At 39.8% G+C, this 25,062-nt stretch overlaps 1 protein-coding gene across 2 annotated transcripts in view; it reads left to right on the top strand.

The window, feature by feature from the left end:
* The window catches only part of RELN (reelin), a 536,845-nt gene that overhangs the window by 474,021 nt on the left and 37,762 nt on the right, over positions 1 to 25,062 (top strand). For both annotated transcript variants that reach the window (XM_068972809.1, XM_068972810.1), the window contains exons 44-48: positions 1,104 to 1,362; positions 2,222 to 2,471; positions 6,387 to 6,555; positions 21,734 to 21,874; positions 23,524 to 23,701. In XM_068972809.1, coding sequence (XP_068828910.1) covers positions 1,104 to 1,362; positions 2,222 to 2,471; positions 6,387 to 6,555; positions 21,734 to 21,874; positions 23,524 to 23,701 — 997 coding nt within the window. The remainder of the gene's footprint in view (positions 1 to 1,103; positions 1,363 to 2,221; positions 2,472 to 6,386; positions 6,556 to 21,733; positions 21,875 to 23,523; positions 23,702 to 25,062) is intronic.

Here is a 25,062-nt window from a genome sequence, read left to right as displayed (position 1 = left end):
TGCATTCATAATTGGGTATACATAGGAAATGTATTTTGCATTACCAGCTAACACAGCAGCCAGACCAGGAACCAACAGCTCTCCTGCCAAAGATAACATGTGAGCTGGTTTTCATTGGCAGCCTAGCTGCCACTCTGTCCACCTCCCTGCCAGCTGGGAAGGCTGCCACTGGCTGACTGCCACGTCTTTCGATGGCCAGTATCATCCATCCCAGATGCAGCAAGAGTCAGAGGCTGGCACTGCCCACCATCCACACCACCCCACACTCATGCTCCCCTGCTCCTGGCACAAAACGCAGAAAAGAGGCTCAAGCTTAACACACCTCTTCCAAAAAATGTCTGGCCTTTCACAAAGAGGTGCTACAACTGGTGAATTTAAAAGTGTCTCACAAAACCAATAATATGAGATCTGAAAAACTACTGGTAAAAGATGGGATTGGATGATTTTGTGGATAAATGACATAAACTACATTAATTGCATTCTTTCAGTTTCAGATACTAAAGACAAGGATACAGATTTATCTTAGATAGGTAGCAATACACACTCCCAAATTTGGACAGCCTTTGGACTGCTCCCATCTTCTTAAAAATAGCCAGCTGCTACTGCTAAGTCACTTCAGTCGTTTCCGACTCTGTGTGACCCCATAGATGGCAGCCCACCAGGCTCCTCCGTCCCTGGGATTCTCCAGGCAAGAATACTGGAGTGGGTTGCCATTTCCTTCTCCAATGCATGAAAGTGAAAAGTGAAAGGGAAGTCACTCAGTCGTATCTGACTCTTCACGACCCCGTGGACTGCAGCCCACCAGGCTCTTCCGCCCATGGGATTTTCCAGGCAAGAGTAAGAATAGCCAGAGGGTAGGATAAATGTTCAAATCCCTCAGACACTCCCTTGTTGGTGGGTGACCGGGTGGAGGGATACCAAATATCAATATGAGTAGCCTTTTTTCAGACTTCACATTTTACTAACTCCCTTTCACATTTAAAAGGGAAGTCAAACTTTGGAACAATTACTTTGAATGTTCATTAAATCATCCTATTCATTAAATCTGTGAGTTCCCCCTATTACCCTGTGCACTTGTCTACAGTAAATTTTGCTTGTATCAGATTTGTGCAGTTCTTCATGAGACTGGGATGTGGTAAAGGTGTTCCAGATCCCAGGAGCCAACCTGTGCTTCTACAGTATTCTCTCAATGGTGGCCTCTCGTGGAGTCTCCTTCAAGAGTTCCTTTTCAGCAACTCCAGCAATGTGGGCAGATACATCGCCCTGGAGATACCTCTGAAAGCCCGTTCTGCTTCTACTCGCCTCCGCTGGTGGCAACCATCTGAAAATGGGCACTTCTACAGTCCCTGGGTTATCGACCAGGTCAGTCCCTTCAAGACTAACTATTATAATTTTGTCATTTGCGCTGAGTATGGCTTTAGAAAGCAGTTAGACCAACCCCTCGCTCAGTATAGGAGGTCCAGGACCCACAAGTTGGGTCTTACTCAAGGGCATGTTGCTAGATTAGACATGGCATTTAGCTTCCTTTCATTCTCTAGTTTGTCAAATGCCTGAGCCTATAAAAATGAATGACACAACAGAAGGCCCAGGTCCTGCTCATAGAGGGTTCTGCCATATGGTTAGAGGGACTTTATTAAGCATGATTCAAGGCTATAATTCTCTGAAAAGGAAAATGTGCAAATTAGCATTTGTGCCACATACAGTAGTTCCCATATCCTCTTTCCTAACCTTTGAAGGAAAAAAAATAAGTAAATCTCCCTAACATCCTTATAAACAGTTCTAAAGGATCTTCATACATAATAAAATGCATATCCAATAGAACTCAAAGAATCTGTTAACAAATAGTAGAATCCCTGCAAAGAATTGGAACTGAAATGCCTTAGGGTACAACTGTTCCTAAATAGAAATTTTACTTGGAAAAATCACATATAACCAAATTTTGCATTCCCAGCTTGGGTGCATGTAGTTTCCAAAGGCACAATTTGGCCCATGAAGGCTGTGAATGGTTTTGTCAGACTTTCAATTTGTTTCTGTAGCTCCTTGCCAGATGGGCAAGCAGACCACATAAACAGGAGCATTCTGAAGGCCCCCTAACATTATGCTTGCTGAATAATGCCAGTTGTGAGCAATCTGACAGATAAAAACCAAAAAAAAAAAGGACTGACCTTTCTCATGTCTCAAAACCAAACTGAAAAGTTTTTATTTAAAAAATATATTTCAGATCCTCATTGGTGGAAATATTTCTGGCAATACAGTCTTGGAGGATGATTTCACAACTCTGGATAGTAGGAAGTGGCTTCTTCACCCCGGAGGCACCAAGATGCCTGTGTGTGGCTCTACAGGTGATGCCCTTGTCTTCATTGAAAAGGCCAGTACCCGTTATGTGGTCACCACGGACATTGCTGTGAATGAGGATTCCTTCCTACAGATAGACTTTGCTGCCTCCTGCTCGGTCACAGATTCTTGTTATGGTGAGTGTTACCTTTCTAGCTGGAGCAGCAAGCATGTATAAATGGGCATCTGTGACTGCCACAGTCAAAGGACTGAACTATACCTCCAAGAAGTCTCTAAGTAAAACACGAGTGCACTTTCAGTCAAACCACAACTGCATTCTTAATAATGTTGTGGGTAATTTGAGTTTGAGAAAGCCTCAGAATGTAAACTTATTTTAAGTATATGTTCATGAAGACTTTTTTTATATATGTGATATCCAAAGATTTGTATCATTTTGTAACTCCAGATTTTTTAATTTATTTTTTAATTGAAGGATAAATGTTTTACAGAATTGTGTTGGTTTCTGTCAAACATCAGCATGAATCAGTCACCAACATGAATCAGTATACATATATCCCTCCCTCTTGAACCTCTCTGCCACCTCCCTCCACATCCCACCTGTCTAGGTTGTTACAGAGTACCAGTTTGAGTTCCCTGAGTCATATAGCAAATTCCCATTGGCTATCTATTTTACATATGGTAATGTAAGTTTCCTTGTTACTGTCTCCTCCTGGTGGCTCAGACAGTAAACAATCTATCTGCAGTGCAGGAGACCTGGATTTGATCCCTGGGTCAGGAAGATCTCCTGGAGAAGGGAATGGCAACACACTCCAGTATTCTTGCCTGGAGAATTCCATGGACAGAGGAGCCTGGAGGGCTACCATAGTCCTTGGAGGTGTGAGGAGTTGTACACGATTGAGCAACTAACTCTTTCTACATTTTCTCTCCATACATCCCAACCTCTCCTTCCTAAATCCAGAATTTTTAGGTATCATATTTACAGAATAAAAGAGTCTTATCACATAAGGAATGTCAGAGTCAGCAGTAGGATTTACACACACAGGGTTTTACATGTGTTTTAATTGATAGGGCTTTAGATTAGTCACGTTATTGTCTCCTTTCCATTCTCCCAGGATTCATGAAATTTTGTTGTTACCATTTTGCCTAATACTTTCTGCCACTGTGGATCATAGTATAGTCTAAACCACCCTGACTCTGACTAGTTTTCATCTTCTAGGTTGTGTACCTACACACATACCTTACACACACATACACATACATACACATACAGGGACCTATCTTAGGAGCAATAAACGCTGCCATCATTGCATAATTGGACACTTCACTGGAATTTGCAGATCCATCAAGATTCTGGGGACTTCCTAGTCTTTCACCACCCTGTATCACTGTTCTTCCAAGAGATCTAAACTAGAATGTTCACAAGGACCTGTACTATTTTAGATTCTTGGGGCCTAAAATCTAGAGAAATTTGTTACTTCCAAGGTCCTGCAAAATCCAGATTTTTCATATTTCCATTAGGCTGAACTTAATGGACAGATCTTAGGGAAAAACTCAGAAGTGCTCTTTCTACCTTGGACTCAATCAATCAGCATAAACCAGTCAGTAGAGGTGGAACTTGAGAAAGTATAAGGTATATAGCCTGTCTTTACAAGGTACACAGTCTAGTTGAGGGGATGCTTCAGAAAGTTAAAGTCCAATAAATGACTAAATCAAATGCTTGATGGAGTGGTACTCATGCAAAACTGTAATGAGAGTTCAGCCAAGGGAGAGAGAACCAATGGATGGCCAATCCTAGAAGTTTGGGAAATTGCACAAAGAAGCTAAGTCTCAAGTAAGCATTGACAGTTGGAGTGAATTTGAAGGGTGAGTGAGGAAGAAGATACCCCAAGCTGTCTGATAGCATAATGTGGGAGTTCTCCTGGTCCATGGGAATACTATGAGCAGACCCGCCTGAATAGACAATATTTGCATCTAATGGAGGAGGGCAGAGTGCTAATTTTGAAAACACAAAGGGACTTTGGGTCCTAGACACCCACCCACTGTCCATAGACACAGTCAGTGAGAAACCAAAGAGGTAAGTTATTACATGGCCAGCCAGACTGCAGCGGAACCAGGACTGAGACTCTGCCCATGTAAGCCCAGATGTGTGTATTTTCTACTGTAGAGTAGGGAAACTTCTTGAGAAAGATTGAACTGAATAAAAAAATAAAAGAGGAAAGTGGTGAATCTTTGTTGGCAGCAAATTAAGAAGGGCATTAAAAGGCAAGCATAGGAATTTGTGCTTGACAAAGTCATGAATAAGAGAGCTTGAGTGCAGGGGAGTAGTATGGTGATTTCAAGGAGATTAGCCCGGGAACCAATGAAGGTGGGTAAAGAAGAATCCTGGCAAAGAAGTGTTGGTGGACGTCTCTGCAGGAGGTGATGAAAACATGCACTACTTGCCATGAACACAAATAGAAGAGATAAAACTAGTATGAGACACTGAAGACCAAAAGGAAAGCAGCAGCAGACCTCAAAACCAGGTGACATGTTGAACATAAAGGGTAAAGAAGAAAGAGGTAAATTTTCTAAAATAATTTCTAAATTTTAAACCCAGAATACTAATGCATGAGCATTATCACTGAGAGAATTTGGTAGTTAAGAAGAGATGTTTACATGTATACCTATTGCTGATTCATGTTGATGTATGGCAAAAACTAACACAATAGTGTAAAGCAATTATCCTCCAATTTCAAATAAATAAAGAAGAGATGTTATTTATGAGAGAAAATGAGTTTTTATTTAGTTTGGTGCAAATAGTTTGAGGTACAGATATCCTTTAATGTGGAGGGCTTACAATGTAGAAAACAGGAATTTTGTACTGTCCATCACACTATGCCAGCATCCAGCACAATGCCAGGCTGAACAAATTTGCTGAATGAATAACACCAACTTTGAGATGCAAAATTGGGATATTTGGGCACAGAAATAATAGTTGAAGCCCAAGGAGTGTATGTGTAGAATAGAAGGCCAGAGATGGAGTCTGGAAAGATGCCCATGGCTGGGCTAGTTAGCAGAGAAGTCAGAAGGAAATAAGACAGGAGATTCAGAATAATGTCTTGCAAAAGAAAGGGACATTTCAAGAATCAGGGAGCCATCAATAATGTCCAGTGCTGAAGGGAGGACAGGAACAATGAATAGTGAGACAAGCCATTGTAATTAACTAAAAAGGCCACCAGGAGCCTTAGAGCAGTGAGTGGTACCACGCTGGCTGCACAGGAAAGTGCCCCCAGGGAACTTTAAAGCTCCCAGCATCTTGGCCTGCCCCATAAGAGTGAAATCCCAATCTCTGCAAATGGGACTCTGACATTGGTACTTTCTAAATGTACCCAGGTGATTTCATTGTGCAACCAAGACTGAGAATCATGGTCTTAGAGAAGGCAATTTCAATAGGGAGGTGTGGTCTGAAGTAGTTTATAATGTCAAGAAGGGACTAGAGAGAGAAATATAAAACATAGGGTATAGGTTGAATGTTTTGGAGGAAGAGAAAGGAAAAAAATCTCTTTCTGTAGACCCACAGCCTGATTGCCCATTTGGGCATGAATTTCATGACTTTCAGCTACTTCTTTTATTTCTCTGATTTCCCAGTATATTCCATAACACAACAAAGCAAGGCTATATAAGAGTATAAAAGAGATTTTTCAATTTCTTAGGAGTTTCTCCTAATCAAGAGAAAATTCGGCATAAGTTGGTCAGGATCCCTATAGAATGGTTAAATTTTGAAAAGTCTGCTCAATTTTTTTAAACTATTTTAAAAGGAACCATTGTAATATACAGTTGCTATGTTCTGTATTTGTATGTTGACCTTTAAATAAACAGCCAAAATATACTATAGCTATTGTAATATGTAATTGATATCTAATTTATATATTTGTATAACATATGTCCCATAACTATTAGATTAAATAACAAACATATCAATTTTAACTGTTACTATGCTTGCTTTTAACTGTATATAAAACAATAAATTAAAACATATGAAAACATAAGTAATCATGGTTCCTGGATCATCAGATATGTATTTCTAACCAGAATAATGCCTTCTGTTTCAGCTATTGAATTGGAATACTCGATAGATCTTGGATTGTCCTGGCATCCATTGATAAGGGACTGTTTGCCTACCAATGTTGAATGCAGTCGCTATCACCTGCAGCGCATCCTGGTGTCAGATACTTTCAACAAGTGGACCAGAATCACTGTGCCTCTCCCGCCTTACACCAGGTATGAATGTTTCTGCGTGTAGTGAACCCAAATGCGATATAATTTTCATGTCCAATTTCAGCACAGCAAGATTAAATGTTATATGAGATTTTGTTACATGTTGATGATATTGTCATGCATGAATTTATTAAAGTGCTGTAAATAAGTAAAAAAGAAATCAGTTTTTATGGTGACATTGTTCTGTGTTTTCCCCAAATCCAGGTCTTTACTGACTTTTATCTCTAGTATATTTTTCAAATGGTATATGAAAGAAAACAGTGGCCAGATTAGTAAGCTTCTCTAATTTATTATGCCAAAAACAAGTTCATTACGCCAAGAACAAGTCTTACTGGATTTAAATGGAGTCTATTTTCTGTCACTTAGACTACTGTAAATATAGCAGTGAGTGGTATCATATTAAATGGATGTAGCACATAAATGTGTACTAAAATTACTGTTTACTTTTGAAATTTTGTTGTGAGCAGTATGTTGAGAATTATCACCTGGAACATTCTTTTATGAGAAAAACAATTGTGAATGCTTCTTCCTTGTGTCTTTAAGAAATGACAGTATCATAAAACTGAGTGGTAGATGCTGGTAGAAAAGTTGTCTAAACTATCTGTATATTCACTTTTGTGTTGGAGAAAAGCAGAGAATTCACCTTGCCTGGTGGGATAGTGTTACATGCCTGTCTCTGTTTTCACCATCTAAGTAGAAAGATAATCAGTTGCTGCCTTTAAGAAAGAAGCAAAGCAACCAATGCAGTCCATGGAATAGGAGTTATAGTTTGGGCTCATTATCATTCTCTCCCTTCCACAAATGAAGAAAGAATAAATCTTCCTAGCAAATGATCATAAAATTCAGCCATTCTTCTAGGGCATAAGTTTTCCTGGGATTTTCATAAATAGGGTGGTTTCAGTTACTAACAGCCCAGGGCTCCTCTACAATTGCTGGCTCAGGGGTACAAGACTATATTAACTGTCAGCAGAGTTGCCAAGTTTAAATGAGATACGTGAGATTTAGTTGCTCATTAAAGGTATTGCCATGCATGAATTATTAAGGCAATCTTAATAAGTAAAATAGAAAAAAAACTCCATTAAGGCCGTAGTCTTTTAAGTCATTATGAATTCTCTGAATTATTACCCAGCTACTTGGTAGCATTTTGCAAATAAATGACATTCTAAGATAAACTGCAGCTCATCATTATACCCTTGAGTCTTTTACATAAATGTGATTAATCCTCATCTTTTAATCTATCTTTTGTCTCTTGTACATTTTTGACCCTTTCAAATGACATTTGAAAAATCTGATGAGCAGCTGTTTCATCTTGTTATCATATTGAAAATTTGCAGTTTGTTTATTATATTACCCTCCAAGCTCATGTTGTACAATGGTCTTAAAGACAACACTGGTTTATAATAAGGCCCTCTGGGTAATTCAGAAAGAAATGTTCATGGATGGAACCCAAGCCAGACCCCCTTCTGGTCATGCTCTGCACTATGCCAAAGATAAATTAGAACAAGAGCCAGACTCAGAACACTTTGTCTCAAGCTTGTCAGTGTACTTTATCAGCTCTTACATAGAGTTGCTTTTTAAATATGGTGCTTTCTTATTTTGAGTTGAACTGCCTCAACATCTGCCCAGTACTGGGAATTCAATGTTTATGTTGCCCCTCAGGACAGAATTGAGGATTTTAGTTTGTAGTTCTTCACTATAAACAGACATGATGCTGATGACTTAAAGTCACGTGCTTAAGTGGGGATTAAGAGTGACTGTGACAATGTGCCAGCTGTAGGTTTGCTCACTCACTTATCATGTGACCACAAACCTAGGATACCATTATTGTTGGCACAGTAGTAGAAAGAGTCAATTGAGGTTGGGTGTCCACAAATTGACATCAAACCATTAGCCAAACTGAAATGACTGGTAGTCATCAGTAGTGATTATTCATTCATTAAGTCAATCATTAAGCATGTATTTTTAAAGTATTTAATCGTGAGCTAGATCTATGTGAGGGGCTGAACTTAGCCCTGCCCCAAGGAACTTTTAGTCCAGTGGGGAAAAGAAACCAATGGGAATCAGAGAAGTAAATACAAAGTTCAACTCATAAGTGATGGAGGAGCCTTGCATGGTGCTAAGAGATTATACATTATAGAGAGGTTTGTCTTGATCAAGAAGGTCAAGGAACACTTTCTTGAGAAAATTATAATTGCAGTAAGAGTGAAGGAAGGATCAGTGTAAAATAGAAGAAGAGTAAAGAGAAGTGTGGCCTGGCCTGCTACAGTTCATGGGGTCACAAAGAGTCGGACACGACTGAGCAACTGAACTGAACTGAACTGAAAGAGAAGTGTTCCAGGTAAGGAAAACAGCCAGTAGTGGGAAGAAGCAGGCATATTTGAGATGCTGGAAGAATGAATCAGACACCAAGAGAGAAAGTGGGGTGAGGTATTAGATGATGTCAGATCACAAAGAGCATTGTTGGTTGTACTAAAGTTTTAGGGGTTTGTTATATGAATGCTGGAAGCCTGATAAAGTGCTTTGGGATTTGGAAACATAATCAGATTTGCATTTAGAAAAGCTTATTCTAACTGAAGAACAAGTTGGGGAAAATAAGAGTAGAAGTAGATGTAAGGATTCTCTTAAAGAGATAGTAACTGCTGGTAGCTTGGACTAAGATGTGGCAGACATGAAAAGAAGGGAATAAATTCAAGAGAAATAGTGGCAGTAAAATTGACTGAGCTTAATGATGAAAGGACATAGGACTGTGAGGGAAAGAGCAATGCTGAAGATGATTTCCTGGTCTCTGAGTTGGAAAAGTGAACTGATGCTGGTGCTTTTCATCAGAAAGGGAACAGTAAGACTAAATACAAGATCACATCACACTGCACTCCAAACATTACTCTATTAAAACCTAAATGAATTGGGGTTGATAGAGCATAGTCTCTAATCCTCCCCATATACACTGATAAAGTTAGATCTTCATGAAAAGAAGAAAAAGAAAAAAAGACTGAAAAGCATTGTGGTTTAGTGAAGGGCTTCCACTTTTCAGCCCTGTGAGCTTCTAAGTAAGTCATTTCATGTCCCTGAGTTTCAGTTTCCTCATCTGAAAAATGAAGACTTTTTACTATATAAAAAGCTCATAAATGTGCATGGTAATGTTTGGGACATTGTAAACATTTACTGAAATGTAAGTCATTTTTACTTTTATGAGTTAACCACATAATCATATGTGTTAACCATATCTCAGGTTTATTACCAGACTTCAGTCAGACTGAGAAGTCTTTCTCATTTAGCTTAACAAAATGAGTCCATAGTAATGGTAGGACACTGCCTTAAGATACTGCCCTGGAGGAGGTTACAACCTGATCATGGGAAAATAAATAGCTTAAAACTAATACATACTGAACATAATTTAAAGCTTCACTGAGGAACGGTCTAAAAATACTATAGATATTGAGTATTGAGAGACAATGTTAAATGCCAGAGTTAGAGAGGGTTTTGTAGAAAAGATGGGCCCTGGCCTCAAAGAAAGGCTAGGATTTAGGAGGGTAAGGGAAAAAACTTCCTAAATTAGGGGAAGAGCATGAACATGTGAGCCTGGGATAAGCACAGAGGTTGCCAATTAAGGAGGGAGCTCATATCTAAAGCTGTGGGACATTTGTTTGTTAGTAAAGTTGGGTTAATTACAGCAAGTGCTAAAGTGAGGCAAGGGGCTTCCTGGGTGGCTCTAGTGGTAAAGAACCCACCTGCCAATGTAGGGGACATAAGAGACACCAGAAGATCCCCTGGAAGATCCCGTGGCATGGCAACCCACTCTAGTACTCGTATCTGGAAAATCCCATGGACAGAAAGCCTGGTGGGCTACAGTCCATAGGGTCACACAGAGTCAGATGCGACTTAGCACACATGCAAAGCAAGGCAAAGGAGTTTAGACTTGTGGGGAAAATGAACCATGGTGAGTTCTGAGCTGAGATTATTCTTCCAAGAAAAAAAAAAAAGGGAAAATAGACTCAAGTAAGAGAAAGACAAAGGCATTGTGATAATGATGGTGCATGATAACAAGAGTCTGGGCTACAGCTAACATGAGAGTGATGAAGCAGATATTACAGGACATTTCAAAGAAAGAACTGGTAAAACTCAGTTGTTAACTTCTTCATTGCACACATCAAAAGATGACTCAAAAGTTTGAAGCCTGTGAAAATGGTGAGAAAAAGAGAGGAGTGAGCTAAAGCTGATTTCAAGAGGGGCAGTATGGCAGACTTAATCAAATGATGCTGAATTAAATGTGATGGAAATATCCTTTTGACAGATCTATGAAGACTAGAGCCCAAGGGAAGATAATAAACCTTGGAGACATGAGCACAGAGGTCATAGGAAATGCTGTAAAACTGCAGCAGCTCTCCAGAGGAGAGTATTTAAAAAGAAAAGACCCCTAAATTTAATAGAAGAATGAGTGGAAATAGCTATTAGAGGAACCAGAAGGATTCGGTCAGGGAAGGAGGAGAATATGAGGTGCGTGGTAGCCAAAAGCCAAGTGAGACTAGAATATCAAGCAGGAAGAGATGATCGTCAGTGACAAATGCTACAGTGAGTTAAGAAGCAAGTTTCACAATGAATTTACTAGAGTGTTTCAATAAGGACATAGTCAGTGACCTTCAAAAGAATAGTTTCAGTGAGATAGTGGAAATAAATAAAGCTGGTCTGGTGCCAGAGCCCATGGGCTTAACCCATCGTACTAACTGTATTAGCACTGCATCTTTCTTGCTTGCCTATGATATGGTCCTAGAAGAGATAAGCAGCGAGGATGCCAGGAGTTCTTGAGAAAGACTGAAAAAGTAGGAAGATGCTGAAATCAATTTTGTATCCCCTAATCTGAATCTGCCTCCTCCTCTTTAGTAACCCCAGACCTAAAAATAACAGGTAGCTCAAGTGGCATCATAGGTTCTTCAAATGTCATCTGAGAACCAGGGTGAGTCAATGGAAGGGCAGGTAACCTAAATCCGCCTAGAAAGTCGGGGAAGGGGAGCTGCAACAGGAAGGCTCAGGTATGACTTGGCTATTTTAAGTCACAGTTGGAAGTTGATCCATTCCCTTCTACTGACCCTAATGACCTGACTGATACTACTGTCTTTAAAGATTAACTACTACACTTTGGAAGCCAAGTGGTTTTAGTCACAGCATGGAATGTTCTTAATGTGTGCTGGAAGAGTAAAGGAATGGTGATAAGCTCAAAAAGGGGCAAAAAGACTGGAAGGATTAGAGTGGTGGAATGGGGTTGGAGGAGTCTATACTTTTTGCAGGTAAACAAATTTAAAGAGGAGACGTATTTTTCAGTAGCATTCCCATCTACTGTATCTGCAAAGAAAATATCTTATTCCAAGAAAAACATAACTAAGCATGATGTTTATTGGGTTCATCATGAAGAAATATTCAAGGAAATTACAAGTTCATTTTTTTTTAAATAGATTATTTAAACTTTCTCTGATACTCTATTTCTCTCCATCTTTATTTGTAACTTACCAGTATCTTTTGAAAGACTTTTTGCAAGTATTTATATTATTGAACATCTTGTTTAAATGTTTCAATCAAGGTGAGAAAGTCTTAGACTTCTCTTACATATCTATCTTCTCATACATCATTTTGATCCTTTGAATATCACTGGTGTAATTTTAACATATTTATGCTAGTGTGTCAGGGCTACAAAACATAAAACAATTTTGCCTAGTATAAACCATGGTACTATTAATTTTTCACGTACAGAATATATTAACATATATGTGGGCATTCAGTTCAGTCGCTCAATCGTGTCCAACTCTTTGTGACCCTATCATCCGCAGCATGCCAGGCCTCCTTGTCTATCACCAGCTCCCAGAGTTTACCCAAACTCATGTCCATTGAGTCAGTGTTGCCATCCAAACATCTCATCCTCTGTTGTCCCCTTCTCCTCCTGCCTTCAATCTTTCGCAACATCAGGGTTTTTTCACATGAGTCAGCTTTTCGCATCAGATGGCCAAGAGTATTGGAATTTCAGCTTCAACATCAGTCCTTCCAATGAACACCAAGGACTGATCTCCTTTAGGATGGATGGGTTGGATCTCCTTGCAGTCCAAGGGACTCTCAAGAGTCTTCTCCAACACCACAGTTCAAAAGCATCAATTCTTTGGCGCTCAGCTTTCTTTATAGTCCAACTCTCACATCCGTACATGACTTCTGGAAAAACCATAGCCTTGACTAGACAAAACTTTGTTGGCAAAGTAATGTCTCTGCTTTTGAATATGCTATCTAGGTTGGTATAACTTTCCTTCCAAGAAGTAAGCATCTTTTAATTTCATGGCTACAGTCACCATCTGCAGTGATTTTGGAGCACCCAAAAAATAAAGTCTGTCACTGTTCCCATCTATTTGCCATGAAGTGATGGGACCAGATGCCATGATCTTAGTTTTCTGAATGTTGAGTTTTACGCCAACTTTTTCACTCTCCTCTTTCACTTTCATCAACAGGCTCTTTAGTTCTTCTTCACTTTCTGCCATAAGGGTGGTGTTATCTGCATATCTGAGGTTATTGATATTTCTCCCAGCAATCTTGATTCCAGCTTGTGCTTCATCCAGCCCAGCATTTCTCATGATGTACTCTACATAAAAGTTGAATAAGCAGGATGACAATATACAGCCTTGATGTACTCCTTTTCCTATTTGGAGCCAGTCTGTTGTTCCATGTCCAGTTCTAACTGTTGCTTCCTGACCTGCATACAGATTTCTCAAGAGGCAGGTCAGGTGGTCTGGTATTCCCATCTCTTTCAGAATTTTCCATAGTTTATTGTGATCCACACAGTCAAAGGCTTTAGCATAGTCAATAAAGCAGAAATAAATGTTTTTCTGAAATTCTCTTGCTTTTTCGATGATCCAGCAGATGTTGGTAATTTGATCTCTGGTTCCTCTGCCTTTTCTAAAACCAGCTTGAACATCTGGAAGTTCATGGTTCACGTGTTACTGAAGCCTGGCTTGGAGAATTTAGAGCATTACTTTACTAGCATGTGAGATGAGTGCAATTGTGCGGTAGTTTGAGCATTCTTTGGCATTGCCTTTCTTTGGAATTGGAACGAAAACAGACCTTTTCCAGCCCTGTGGCCACTGCTGAGTTTTCCAAATTTGCTGGCATATTGAGTGCAGCACTTTCACAACATCATCTTTCAGGATTTGAAATAGCTCCACTGGAATTCCATCACCTCCACTATCTTTGTTCATAGTGATGCTTCCTAAGGCCCACTTGACTTCACATTCTAGGATGTCTGGCTCTAGGTGAATGATCACACCATTGTGAATATCTGGGTTGTGAAGATCTTTTATGTACAGTTCTTCTGTGTATTCTTGCTACCTCTTTTTAATATCTTCTGCTTCTGTTAGGTCCATACCATTTCTGTCCTTTATTGTACCCATCTTTGCATGAAATGTTCCCTTGGTATCTCTAATTTTCTTAAGATCTCTAGTCTTTCTCATTCTTTGTTTTCCTCTATTTCTTTGCATTGATCACTGAGGAATACTTTCTTATCTCTCCTTGCTATTCTTTGGAACTCTGCATTTAGATGGGTATATCTTTCCTTTTCTCCTGAGCTTTTCCTTTCTCTTCTTTTCACAGCTATTTGTAAAGCCTCCTCAGACAACCATTGTGCTTTTTTGCATTTCTTTTTCTTAGGGATGGTCTTGATCCCTGTCTCCTATACAATGTCATGAACCTCCGTCCATAGTTCATCAGGCATTCTGTCTATCAGATCTAGTCTCTTAAATATATTTCTCGCTTCCACTGTATAATCATAAGGGATTTGATTTAGGTCATACCTGAATGGTCTAGTGATTCTTCTGTTTGGCAATGAGAAGTTCATGATCTCAGCCACAGTCAGCTCCTGGTCTTGTTTTTGCTGATTGTATAAATCTTCTCCATCTTTGGCTGCAAAGAATATAATCAGTCTGATTTCAGTGTTGGCCATTTGGTGATGTCCATGTATACAGTCTTCTCTTATGTTGTTGGAAGAGGGTGTTTGCTCTGACTAGTGCGTTCTCTTAGCAAAACTCTATTAGCCTTTGCCCTGCTTCATTCTGTACTCCAAGGCCAAATTTGCCTGTTACTCCAGGTGTTTCTTGACTTCCTACTTTTACATTCTAGTCCCCTATAATGAAAAGGACATCCTTTTTGGGTATTAGTTCTAAAAGGTCGTGTAGGTCTTTGTAGAACTGTTCAACTTCAGCTTCTCCAGCATTACTGGTTGGGTCATAAACTTGGATTACTGTGATACTGAACGGTTTGCCTTGAAAATGAACAGAGATCATTCTGTCATTTTTGAGACTGCATCCAAGTACTGCATTTCAGACTCTTTTTTTGACTATGATGGCTACTCCATTTCTTCTCAGGGATTCTTGCCCACAGTAGTAGATATAATGGTCATCTGAGTTAAATTCACCCATTCCAGGCCATTTTAGTTTGCTGATTCCTAGAATGTCGACATTCACTCTTGCCATCTCCTGTTTGACCACTTCCAATTTGCCTTAATTCATGGACCTAACATTCCAGGTTCTTATGCAATATTGCTCTTTACAGCATCAGACCTTGCTTCTATCACCAGGCACATCCACAACTGGGTGTTGTTTTTGCTTTGGCTCTGTCTCTTCATTCTTTCTGGAGTTGTTTCTCCACTGATCTCCTGTAGCATATTGGGCACCTACCGACCTGAGGAGTTCATCTTTCAGTGTCCTATCTTTTTACCTTTTCATAATGTTCAAGGGGTTCTCAAGGCAAAAATACTGAAGTGGTTTGCCATTCCCTTCTCTAGTGGACCATGTTTTGTCAGAACTCTCCACCATGACCCGTCCATCTTGGGTGGCCCTATGTGGCATGGCTTAGTTTCATTGAGTTAGAGAAGGCTGTGGTCCATGTGATTAGATTGGTTAGTTTTCTGCAATTGTGGTTTCATTGGACATTAGGTTAAGACAAATTAAATCTATTTCCATCCCACTACTACAGAGAGCAAAGCTACTTCCAAAAATTTTGAATTCCCTCTAAGCTTTATCACTTGTCAGATTTGCTGCCAAAGTTCTATCTGAGAATCTAAGGTTTGGCTGTATGCTGTATGGCTATATGCTCTGTATGTATGTGATATATGGGTTTTTATTGTTTTAACAAATGTATGTCATTATCCATGAAGTTATTTTATAAGTTGTAGGAACTTTCTCATATCTTAAGGATGGTCCAGGATCCCTAGGTGGCTCAGTAGTAAAGAATCCACCTGCCAATGTAGGAGCCGCAGGAGACATGGGTTCAATCCCTGGGTGGGGAAGATCCGCTGGAGGAGGAAATGGCAACCAACTCTAGTATTCTTGCTTGGGAAATCCCATGGACAGAGGAGCCTGGTGAGCTACAGTCCATAAGAGCACAGAGTCGGACACAACTGAAGTGACTTTGCACTCACACGTGCTTATAGTATAATATAGTATAGTATACTCCCTCCTTGACTGGCCGTCCTCACACCCGTGAGATGAGATAATCATACAAGACAGCCTTTCTAAGAGTCATCCTCTTCTTTCCACTCCAAAGTGTGCTTGACTTCCTTCTTTTGTCCATAGTTCAGTGTCTTTTTCATCAGGGTCTCCCCCAGAGCAGCGTTTTTGTGCACCCTGTGACATGACACACACCTTTAGAGCCCTTCACAGGCAATTCATTCACACACCTCATACCAAAGTTCATGCCTCCTTTATAGACCCTACTTGTACCTGTTGGTTGTGGGCTGTGATGGTTCAGTTGAGGCTGAGTTGAGCTGACCCATGCTTCTTCCCAGGTGTACGCCTATGAATGGAATTACTAGGTCATATGATAACTCTGTATTCAACATTTTGAGAAACTGATAACCTGTTTTCCCACAGCATCTAGGAGAAGCATATGAGGGTTCACATTTCTTCACATCCTTGCCAACACTTGTTACTTCCATGTTTTTATCACAGTCATCATAGGATAACTATTCAACTCAAAATATCAAATACAGAGTTACCATATGAACTAGTAAATCCACTCATAGGTGTACACCTGGGAAGAGGCATGGGTCGGCTCAGCTCAGCCTCAACTGAACCATCACAGCCCATGACCTACAGATACAAGTAGGCTCTAGAAAGGAGGCATGAGATATAAGCCTCAGAAAGTTATATCTAACTGTGGTTTGAATTTGCATTTGGCAGGTGACACTAGTGGTAAAGAACCCACCTGCCAATGCAGGAGACATAAGAGACACACCAGTTTATTCCCTGACAGGGGAAGATCCCCTGGAGGAGGGCATGGCCACCCACTCCAGTATTCTTGCCTGGAGAATCCCCATGGACAGAGGAGCCTGGAGAGCTACAGTCCATAGGGTTGCAAAGAGCTGGACATGACTTAAGCTGCTGCGCGCTCGATGACTAATGTTTCGCATCTTTTCATGCATTTATTGGCCATTTATGTATCTTCTTTGGAGTTTTCTCCACTTTTGTCTAACACAGAGAAATAGAGTCATGGAGGAAATTTTATGCCCAATAGAAAGAAAAGGTCTTGACTAGCAAGGTAAATATGGGACACATTTTGGAATAAGACAGACACTGTAGAGCCTCTAACTCAATCTCAGAGTGCCAAAGGTTTCAACTCTGACATTGAATAGCAGAAATCAGGATAGACTTATATGTATATATAGCAGCAATAGGCAGGCAAAGCTGTCCACAAAAAAAAAAAAACTGTTATATTTTAGGAATGAGATTATTTTGTACAGGTTGAGATAGAGTTTTGAAGGGTTTGCTCATTGAGAATAGAGAGTAATAATGAACCGATAGATCCTTGCCTTGTCTCGGTTTTGTGAGTAAATCAGTATGACTTAGGGCACTGTGCTTTAACATCATCATTAGTAGAATTGGAGGAGTGGCTATATTTTCTAGTCTTAAATATTTTATATATCTCTGAGAGTAAAGAAAACATCAGGGAAGAGTGAGAAAGCTTATTAAAAATTATGTATTGTTTCTATCAAAGAACTTTTTTCATGATGATGGTGAAGTCTCATCAGGACTTCATAAGCAGACATAGCCATTTTGAAGAAAAGAGCAGATATAAAAGACCCTGAAGTAAATATCAAAATTCATTAAAAGGTGTGTAGACAGTGTGGGAAAAGTTTCCTTGGAAGAAAAATGATGGAAACCATACTATTGACAATAACATTTTAACTGCTTAGCAATGGATGTTTAATTATTATGCAACACTTATGGACCACTTACTATGTGATGTAAGTGGAGAGGAAATTATATAAATTCAGAAAAGATGCAAGGAGAGGCCTTTCAAGGATGTGGAAAAAGGAGAAATCTGCTCTGGGGCCATTTTCCCCACAACTCCAGGAGCAGCAGCCGATGGTGACTATCATTATAAGAAGCTTCAGGATGAATGATGACACCTGCCAAGGGACTTCACCAAGACACTTTCAAGTCTTGATAAACATGAACTAATTAATGTTCACAACACCATTGTGAGGTGGAAAGTAGCATTTTCCTAGTTTTACAGACAGGGAAGTATCAGCATGTAAACATAAGTGATTTGGCCCCTTTACATAGTAAAGCTGTGACAAGACAATAAGAAGTTCTGGAAGTTCAACTTTCAGACTTTCATTTTCTACTTACCTTCCAATTCATCCCTTAGTGAAAGTGTTGCCTTTTCTTATAAGACTATATTGGACAGTGTATGTACTCATTTTACAGGGCAGATACAGTTATTTCCAAGAATATAAAATCATCACATTTGAGATGGGGACCCTAGGAATCATCTAATAAACCCCCTTTTTACATGTATTAAGTTATTCACCATGAGCATAGAATTTACTAGGACCAGAATATAGATTAAAGTGAAAGTGAAGTCGCTCAGTCGTGTCTGACTCTTTGCGACCCCATGGACTGTAGTCTGCCAGGCTCCTCCATCCATGGGATTGTCCAGGCAAGAATACTGGAGTGGGTTGCCATTTCCTTCTCCAAGAGATCTTCCCAACCCAGGGATTGAACCCCGGTCTCCTGCATTGTAGGAAGACACTTTACCGTCTGAGCCACCAGGGAATATAGATTAGAGCCCTTATTTATCTTGACTTTCATTGACCAACTCTGATTTTCACATTCTATGCATAATATTCTACTGTTTCCTTTTCTGTGGAATGCTGCAAAATTGTACAAATTGAAAATGTCATGATCAGAAGTCCCCATGAAAGCTATCAACCCAAACAGTGCACCTGGCTCTTAAATCTTCTGTAAGTCTGTTAAGTGGCTACCTGGACTGTGATCAGCACAGCCAGTGAGTGATCAGAAAACCGCCACATGCTACGCAGCTCTGCCATCTCCTAACTCTTAGGAAAATCTCCCTTACTTTAGCAGTCATCAAATCACTGCCCTCTCCACCACTGACCCCCAGCTCCTGCCCATCCACTCTCAAGACTTCTTCTATTCAGATTTTCCTGGCCACCTTTAGTGCTACCAATTTAACGTTCTCTCAGTAAGTGTGCATGAAGCCCTATCTATAGGAGTCACCAACAATAAACTGATAAATAAAGAAAACAGCAGAGGAAATAATGCATAAGTAGGCACTTTTAATAAAAGGTGAGAAGAGCTATGATAAAAGGTGATGGGCTAGTCAAAATGTCCATCATCATGTCTACAAATAATAAATACTGAAGAGGGTGTGGAGATAAGGGAGCCCTCCTACACTCTTAGTAGAAATTTAAATTGGTACAGCCACTATGGAAAACAGTTTGGAGATGCCTTAAAAAACTAAAAATAGAGATACTGTATCATCCAGCTATCCTACTTCTGGGCTTATATCTGGAAAAGATGAAAACTCCAACTCAGAAAGATACACATACCCCATTGTAGCACTATTACAATAACCAAGACACGGAAGCAAACTAAATGCCTCTTGACAGATGAATGGATAAACAAGATGTGGTATACACACACACAATGGAATGTTGCTGTTCAGTCATTTAGCCGTGTCCGACTCTTTGTGACCCCATGGACTGCAGCACATCAGGCTTCCTGTCCATCACCAACCCCCGGAGCTTGCTCGAACTCTTGTCTATTGAGTCAGTGATGCCATCCAACTATCTCGTCCTCTGTCATACCCTTCTCCTCCCACCTTCTATCTTTCCCAGCTTCAGGGTCTTTTCCAATGAGTTGGCTGTTCACATCAAGTGGCCAAAGTATTGGAACTTCAGTTCAGCATCAGTCCTTCCATGAATATCCAGGGTTGATTTCCTTTAGAATTGACTGGTTTGATCTCCTAGCAGTCCAAGGGACTCTCAAGAGTCTTCTCCAACACAACAGTTTCAAAGCATCAAATTCCTCGGCCCTCAGCCTTCTTTGTGGTCCAACTCTCACATCCATACGTGACTACTGGAAAAACCATAGCTTTGACTATATGGACCTTTGACTATATGGCAAATAACTATATCACCACAATTGTTATAAATACTATGAAAGGAAAATAACTTTTTGCTATGGAAGAAATGTAATTTTTAAAGGGCTCTGAAAGAATATTTCTCTATGAGGACCTGACGTTTTCTCTAAGACTTAAAGGATACAAGGGTTAACCGGGCAGAGACAAAAGAAAAACATGCTGGCGGAAGGGAGGCAAGAGTTTGCGGAGCCTTGTGAGCTGAGAGGATGAGCAAGGCTCCAGAATTAAATAGCGAGGCTAGCGGGGTAAAGGAGAGGGCTCAGCTCAGGCAGAGCCTCGTGGACCAAGGAGGAGCTTGCAGTTGAAGTTAAATGCAATAAGAAGTGACAGGAGGGTTTTAGGTCAACTTTCCTCTGCTGAGAGGAACAGATGGGAGCTGGCAAAACAGGTTGTGAAGAAATGAGTGCGTAGATGCTCAGTAAAGAAATATCAAACTGCATGATTTACTTTCAGAGTGAAGATTTGAGTTCTGTTTCTTTTCTATTTTCTAAACTTAATATGTGCAAAGTTGCTCAGTCATGTCCAACTCTGTGTGACCCCCATGGACTGAAGCCTGGCAGGCTTCTCTGTTCATGGGAATTCTCCAGGCAAGAATAGTGGAGTGGGTTGCCATGCCCTTCTCCAGGGGATCTTTCCTACCCAGGGATTGAACCCATGTCTCTTGGGTCTCCTATATTGTCAGGAGGTTCTTTACCACTAGCACCACCTGGAAAGCCCAAAGTTAATATATATAAGTTCAATTAGAAAATTTTAAATTCTTGTTCTTTGGTATTTGGTCCTGCCTAAAACAAGATATCTTTCAGTCACCTGGTTAACATATCGCTTAATGACAAAAATATATGAATACATGAAACAAAAGTTGCTTTGGCTAATTATTTCCCCCATGCTCTTTGAATGTTCAAGCTCACTTGAGCCTCAGGGATTGTTTGGATTTTACTGCCATCTAGTGTCTCTAAACACATAAGTTTATTTGTGTTTCTAAACAAGACACTCCTCCCAAGCTATGCAAGTGAGCAAATAAATTTCTGCTTATGTAGTGGGAGAATCTCTGTTTGGGTTTTATTTATATTGCATTTAAAACATTATAAAGTAAGTCTGATCTTACTACCCTCTGTTTTGTCTGTCTAGTTATCTAGGGTTTCATTGATCCTTCTGACTTACAGCCCCACTGTCTTCCTAAGGCTCTCATTGTGCGAATTCCTCCAAAATGTTATGTGAGGCCTATCAGTGTGCCCCCTGCACAAAAGCATCTGACTTTTGGTAGCATGGGGGAGTTGAAACCCTCTCCCCAAGTCAAATGCAGAGGGCTTGTGGCTGCTTAAGGACAAACATCTTTTCCTAAAATGCAAATATAAGTTAGCAGCAGACCTGGTGTCCCTTCACAGTGGTTTCCATCCAAAATTCAGGGCTTACTGGCTCCCTGAGGCTACTGGTTTTAGCATTAGTTTTGGTTTCTGTTCTAATCTGTTTTTACAAGGCTCAGAAATATCATTGGCCCAAAATGTATTCTGAAGCTATTGCAGTTCAATTTGGCTTGGTTTTATTAATCAAAGTTGGGCAAAGAACACTGCCATTACCAACACTTTCTTCAGAACACAGGTGAGGGTATACATACATTTGTGTTACATTCCTCCATGCACTTGTTTAAACATATCAGAACACGTTCTTTTGTCCAACCCATCCTTCATTATAATTTTATTTCTCTTCAAAGGTCCCAAGCCACTCGTTTCCGTTGGCATCAGCCAGCTCCTTTTGACAAGCAGCAGACGTGGGCAATAGATAATGTCTATATCGGGGATGGCTGCATAGATATGTGCAGTGGCCATGGAAGGTGCATCCAAGGAAACTGTGTGTAAGTAGGTTTTTTTCTTTCTTCTGTAGAAAGTCCCTGACTCACATTCCAGCCAGATTTTTCTGAAACTGGTTTTTTTATCACTCCCAAACTGCCTTAAGTTATATATATTTTTCCTGAAATCTGACACTGAGCTAACTATGAAGTTTATGGCTATAGAATCTTCATTCTTGGTTAGAGATTAGGAACTGAACAATGGCTATCTTTTAAGAAGAAGGCTGAGTTATAATTGACTGTGTTTTATTTTCTTCTGTGTTTTGTGATACACCTGAGCCTTGAGAAAAATATTAAAGGAGGTTCAAGAGTTCAGCATATTCTAACTGAAAATAATACATCAAAAGTATTTTTCTCACTTAGGTCTGAATGTATATGTAATGATGTGCATTACTTGTGGTTTGAATGATATTCCTATGTTATTTGCATAAGAAAGTATACAAATACCTGATCAATTTGCCAGATGTATTTCATGGAGTGACCTGGGATTTTACTCTTATAGAGCCTTAGCGTCTTTGGAAGGATCTAAACTCTGTGTGTGTGTGTGTGTGTGAGTGTGTGTGTGTGTGTGTGAGTGTGTGTGTGTGTGTGTGTTTTGTGTCTCTTATAGAGCCTTAGCGTCTTTGGAAGGATCTAATCAGTGTGTGTGTGTGTGTGTGTGTGTGTGTGTGTGTATGTGTATTTTGTGTACTAGGGGGCTCTGTGCTTTATTTTCAAAGACTCTACTGTTAGATAGGGTAGTATGAATGAAGATCCTGATAAAGAATTCACATTTCCCTTCTCCATTAATCTCTGCACACCTGGGAAGTCTTTCTTTTGATTAATGATTCTAGCCCATATCAACCTCTGCAACCCCAGAGCTTCCCAGTCCTATATTCATATTTCTTCCCACATTGAACAGAGAATTCAATCCTGTGGTCAGAGATGGCAGATGCTATCCAAAGTGCCCTTTGCTATTTGGAACCTGGCCTCTTGAATTCCTGATTGGCCCAAAGTCTCTGTTAAAAAGCCTGATTTCATAAATTATTAGGACCAACCAGGTTAGTTTGGTATCTGCAATTGCTTATCAGCCATCCAGAGCTGTGTCATGTAGGAACTGGGCTTTAGTAAATTCTTTCAGGTTGCTTCTTTCTTTCCACCTATAAGCCCAAGTCACTAATTTAGGAAAGCCTAGAGACAGTTACAGAGAAGGCAGTGGCACCCCACTCCAGTACCCTTGCCTGGAAAATCCCATGGACGGAGGAGCCTGGTGGGCTGCCGTCTATGGGGTTGCACAGAGTCGGACACGACTGAAGCTACTTCACTTTCACTTTTCACTTTCATGCATTGGAGAAGGAAATGGCAACCCACTCCAGTGTTCTTGCCTGGAGAATACCAGGGACAGGGGAACCTGGTGGGCTGCCATCTATGGGGTCGTACAGAGTCGGACATGACTGAAGCGACGCAGCAGCAGCAGCAGCAGCAGAGGCAGTTGATACACTGCTTATTTCTAACCTAAAGCACTGTTAAGGAGAGCAGCTGAATTACAGCAAATTCTGTAAAGATACCTAATCTGTCATCATCTTGGACTAGGAAAAGGAGTTGGCCTCACTGATTTGAGAGCACACTTGCAGGGCCTGTGTTTGATGCTGACTTTTCTCTTTCTCCACTTCCAGCTGTGACGAGCAGTGGGGTGGCCTGTACTGTGATGAGCCTGAGACCTCTCTTCCAACTCAACTCAAAGACAACTTCAATCGGGCCCCATCTAACCAGAACTGGCTGACTGTGAATGGAGGGAAATTAAGTACCGTGTGTGGAGCTGTGGCTTCAGGAATGGCTCTTCATTTCAGTGGGGTCAGTGTTTGGTTGCTGTTTATTCATTTCTGCATCCTCTGAGTTCCTCCCCCTCCCAAAACTGACTCTCTTTTGAAGTTTAATCAACAAATCAAGATGCAGAGTTAGAAACTCTAAATGAACAAACCTCATGTGAACTCACAACTTTCTACAAATCAGAAAATGCTAATCATTTTCCACATTTTCCTGTCAAAAATCAGTTTTGACAATTTAACTATGCAGGGTGGTGTCAGTATAGGTATATTTAAGTGCACATTTTAAAAAAAGGATTTAAATGAATTTCCACCCTGGGACAGAGAGCTTGCACAATGTGTGAGGGTCTTCCATCTGGATGATGTTCTAATTGAAAATTCCTGAGCTTGCAACAGATTTGGGATTTAATGAGCCAAAAATCTGGAAAATGAGCTTTGGTGTTTCCTGAATTTATTAACAATAATCAACCCCTTATATAACTTACCCAAGCAAGAATAACTGTTAGTAATTTCTAGACATTTGTATTTATAGCAGATTATTTTGTGAATGATAGCAGCAATGTTAGAAAATTGCTTTGAGAAATTTTATAATCATTCTGCACTACTGCCAAAGATGACTTGTTTAAAAGTAGAATTTCTCCAGTAGTATGATTAAATACCTTTCATAGGTAAATTTAATTTTTTAAAATTGCAAATTCACTGTCAGTTATTTGTTTCCCTACCACACCCTACCTTAGAGTTTGCATTTGTGCCAATGAAGTGTACTAGTATTTTAGGCCAAGAGTAGCAACAGAACATACAGCATACAGAATTTTTATAATCATCAACAGTGGTGAAGAATGCAGTGTTCACAATACTCTTTCTTCTTTAGTATTAACTTAGATAGGACTCTGATACCTAGTTTTCCTCATAGTTTCACCTATTAATAAGAAATAACTACTTATCTATGTTAATGAATTAATACAGAAAATATTAAAATCAACTGTAAAAGTTTAAAAAGCTTATAACTAGTATTGCTAATTATAATTAAGTTGTATTTTTGGACATCATTTGAAAATTTCATATTAAAATAGTCATCTCAATGAGCTATTTTATTAATAGCCAATGCCTTTTTAAAAATCTAACAGATACCTATAAATAACTAGAAATAGTTTAAGAAAAATATAGAATAGTTACTTTAATTCCAGCTCTCCTATTGCCTAGAAAAAACAAAAGAGAATCTCCTTAGAATACATTGCCCTTTGTAAGTTCTAATACTAAAATTTCAAAATTCAGCATATGTTTGCTGTGTACCTACTGTGCGCTACAGGCCATACTAGAAGCTAGTATAGTAGGAGAAATTATAAGAAAATCATTACTTCAGTACTGTGTGAGCTGTATTACAAAAGA

The sequence above is a fragment of the Capricornis sumatraensis genome, chromosome 5 (assembly GCF_032405125.1).
Source record: "Capricornis sumatraensis isolate serow.1 chromosome 5, serow.2, whole genome shotgun sequence".
NCBI lineage: Eukaryota > Metazoa > Chordata > Mammalia > Artiodactyla > Bovidae > Capricornis > Capricornis sumatraensis.
The sequence above is the reverse complement of the archived record's forward strand: the minus strand, read 5'-3'. Positions and strand labels throughout refer to the sequence as shown.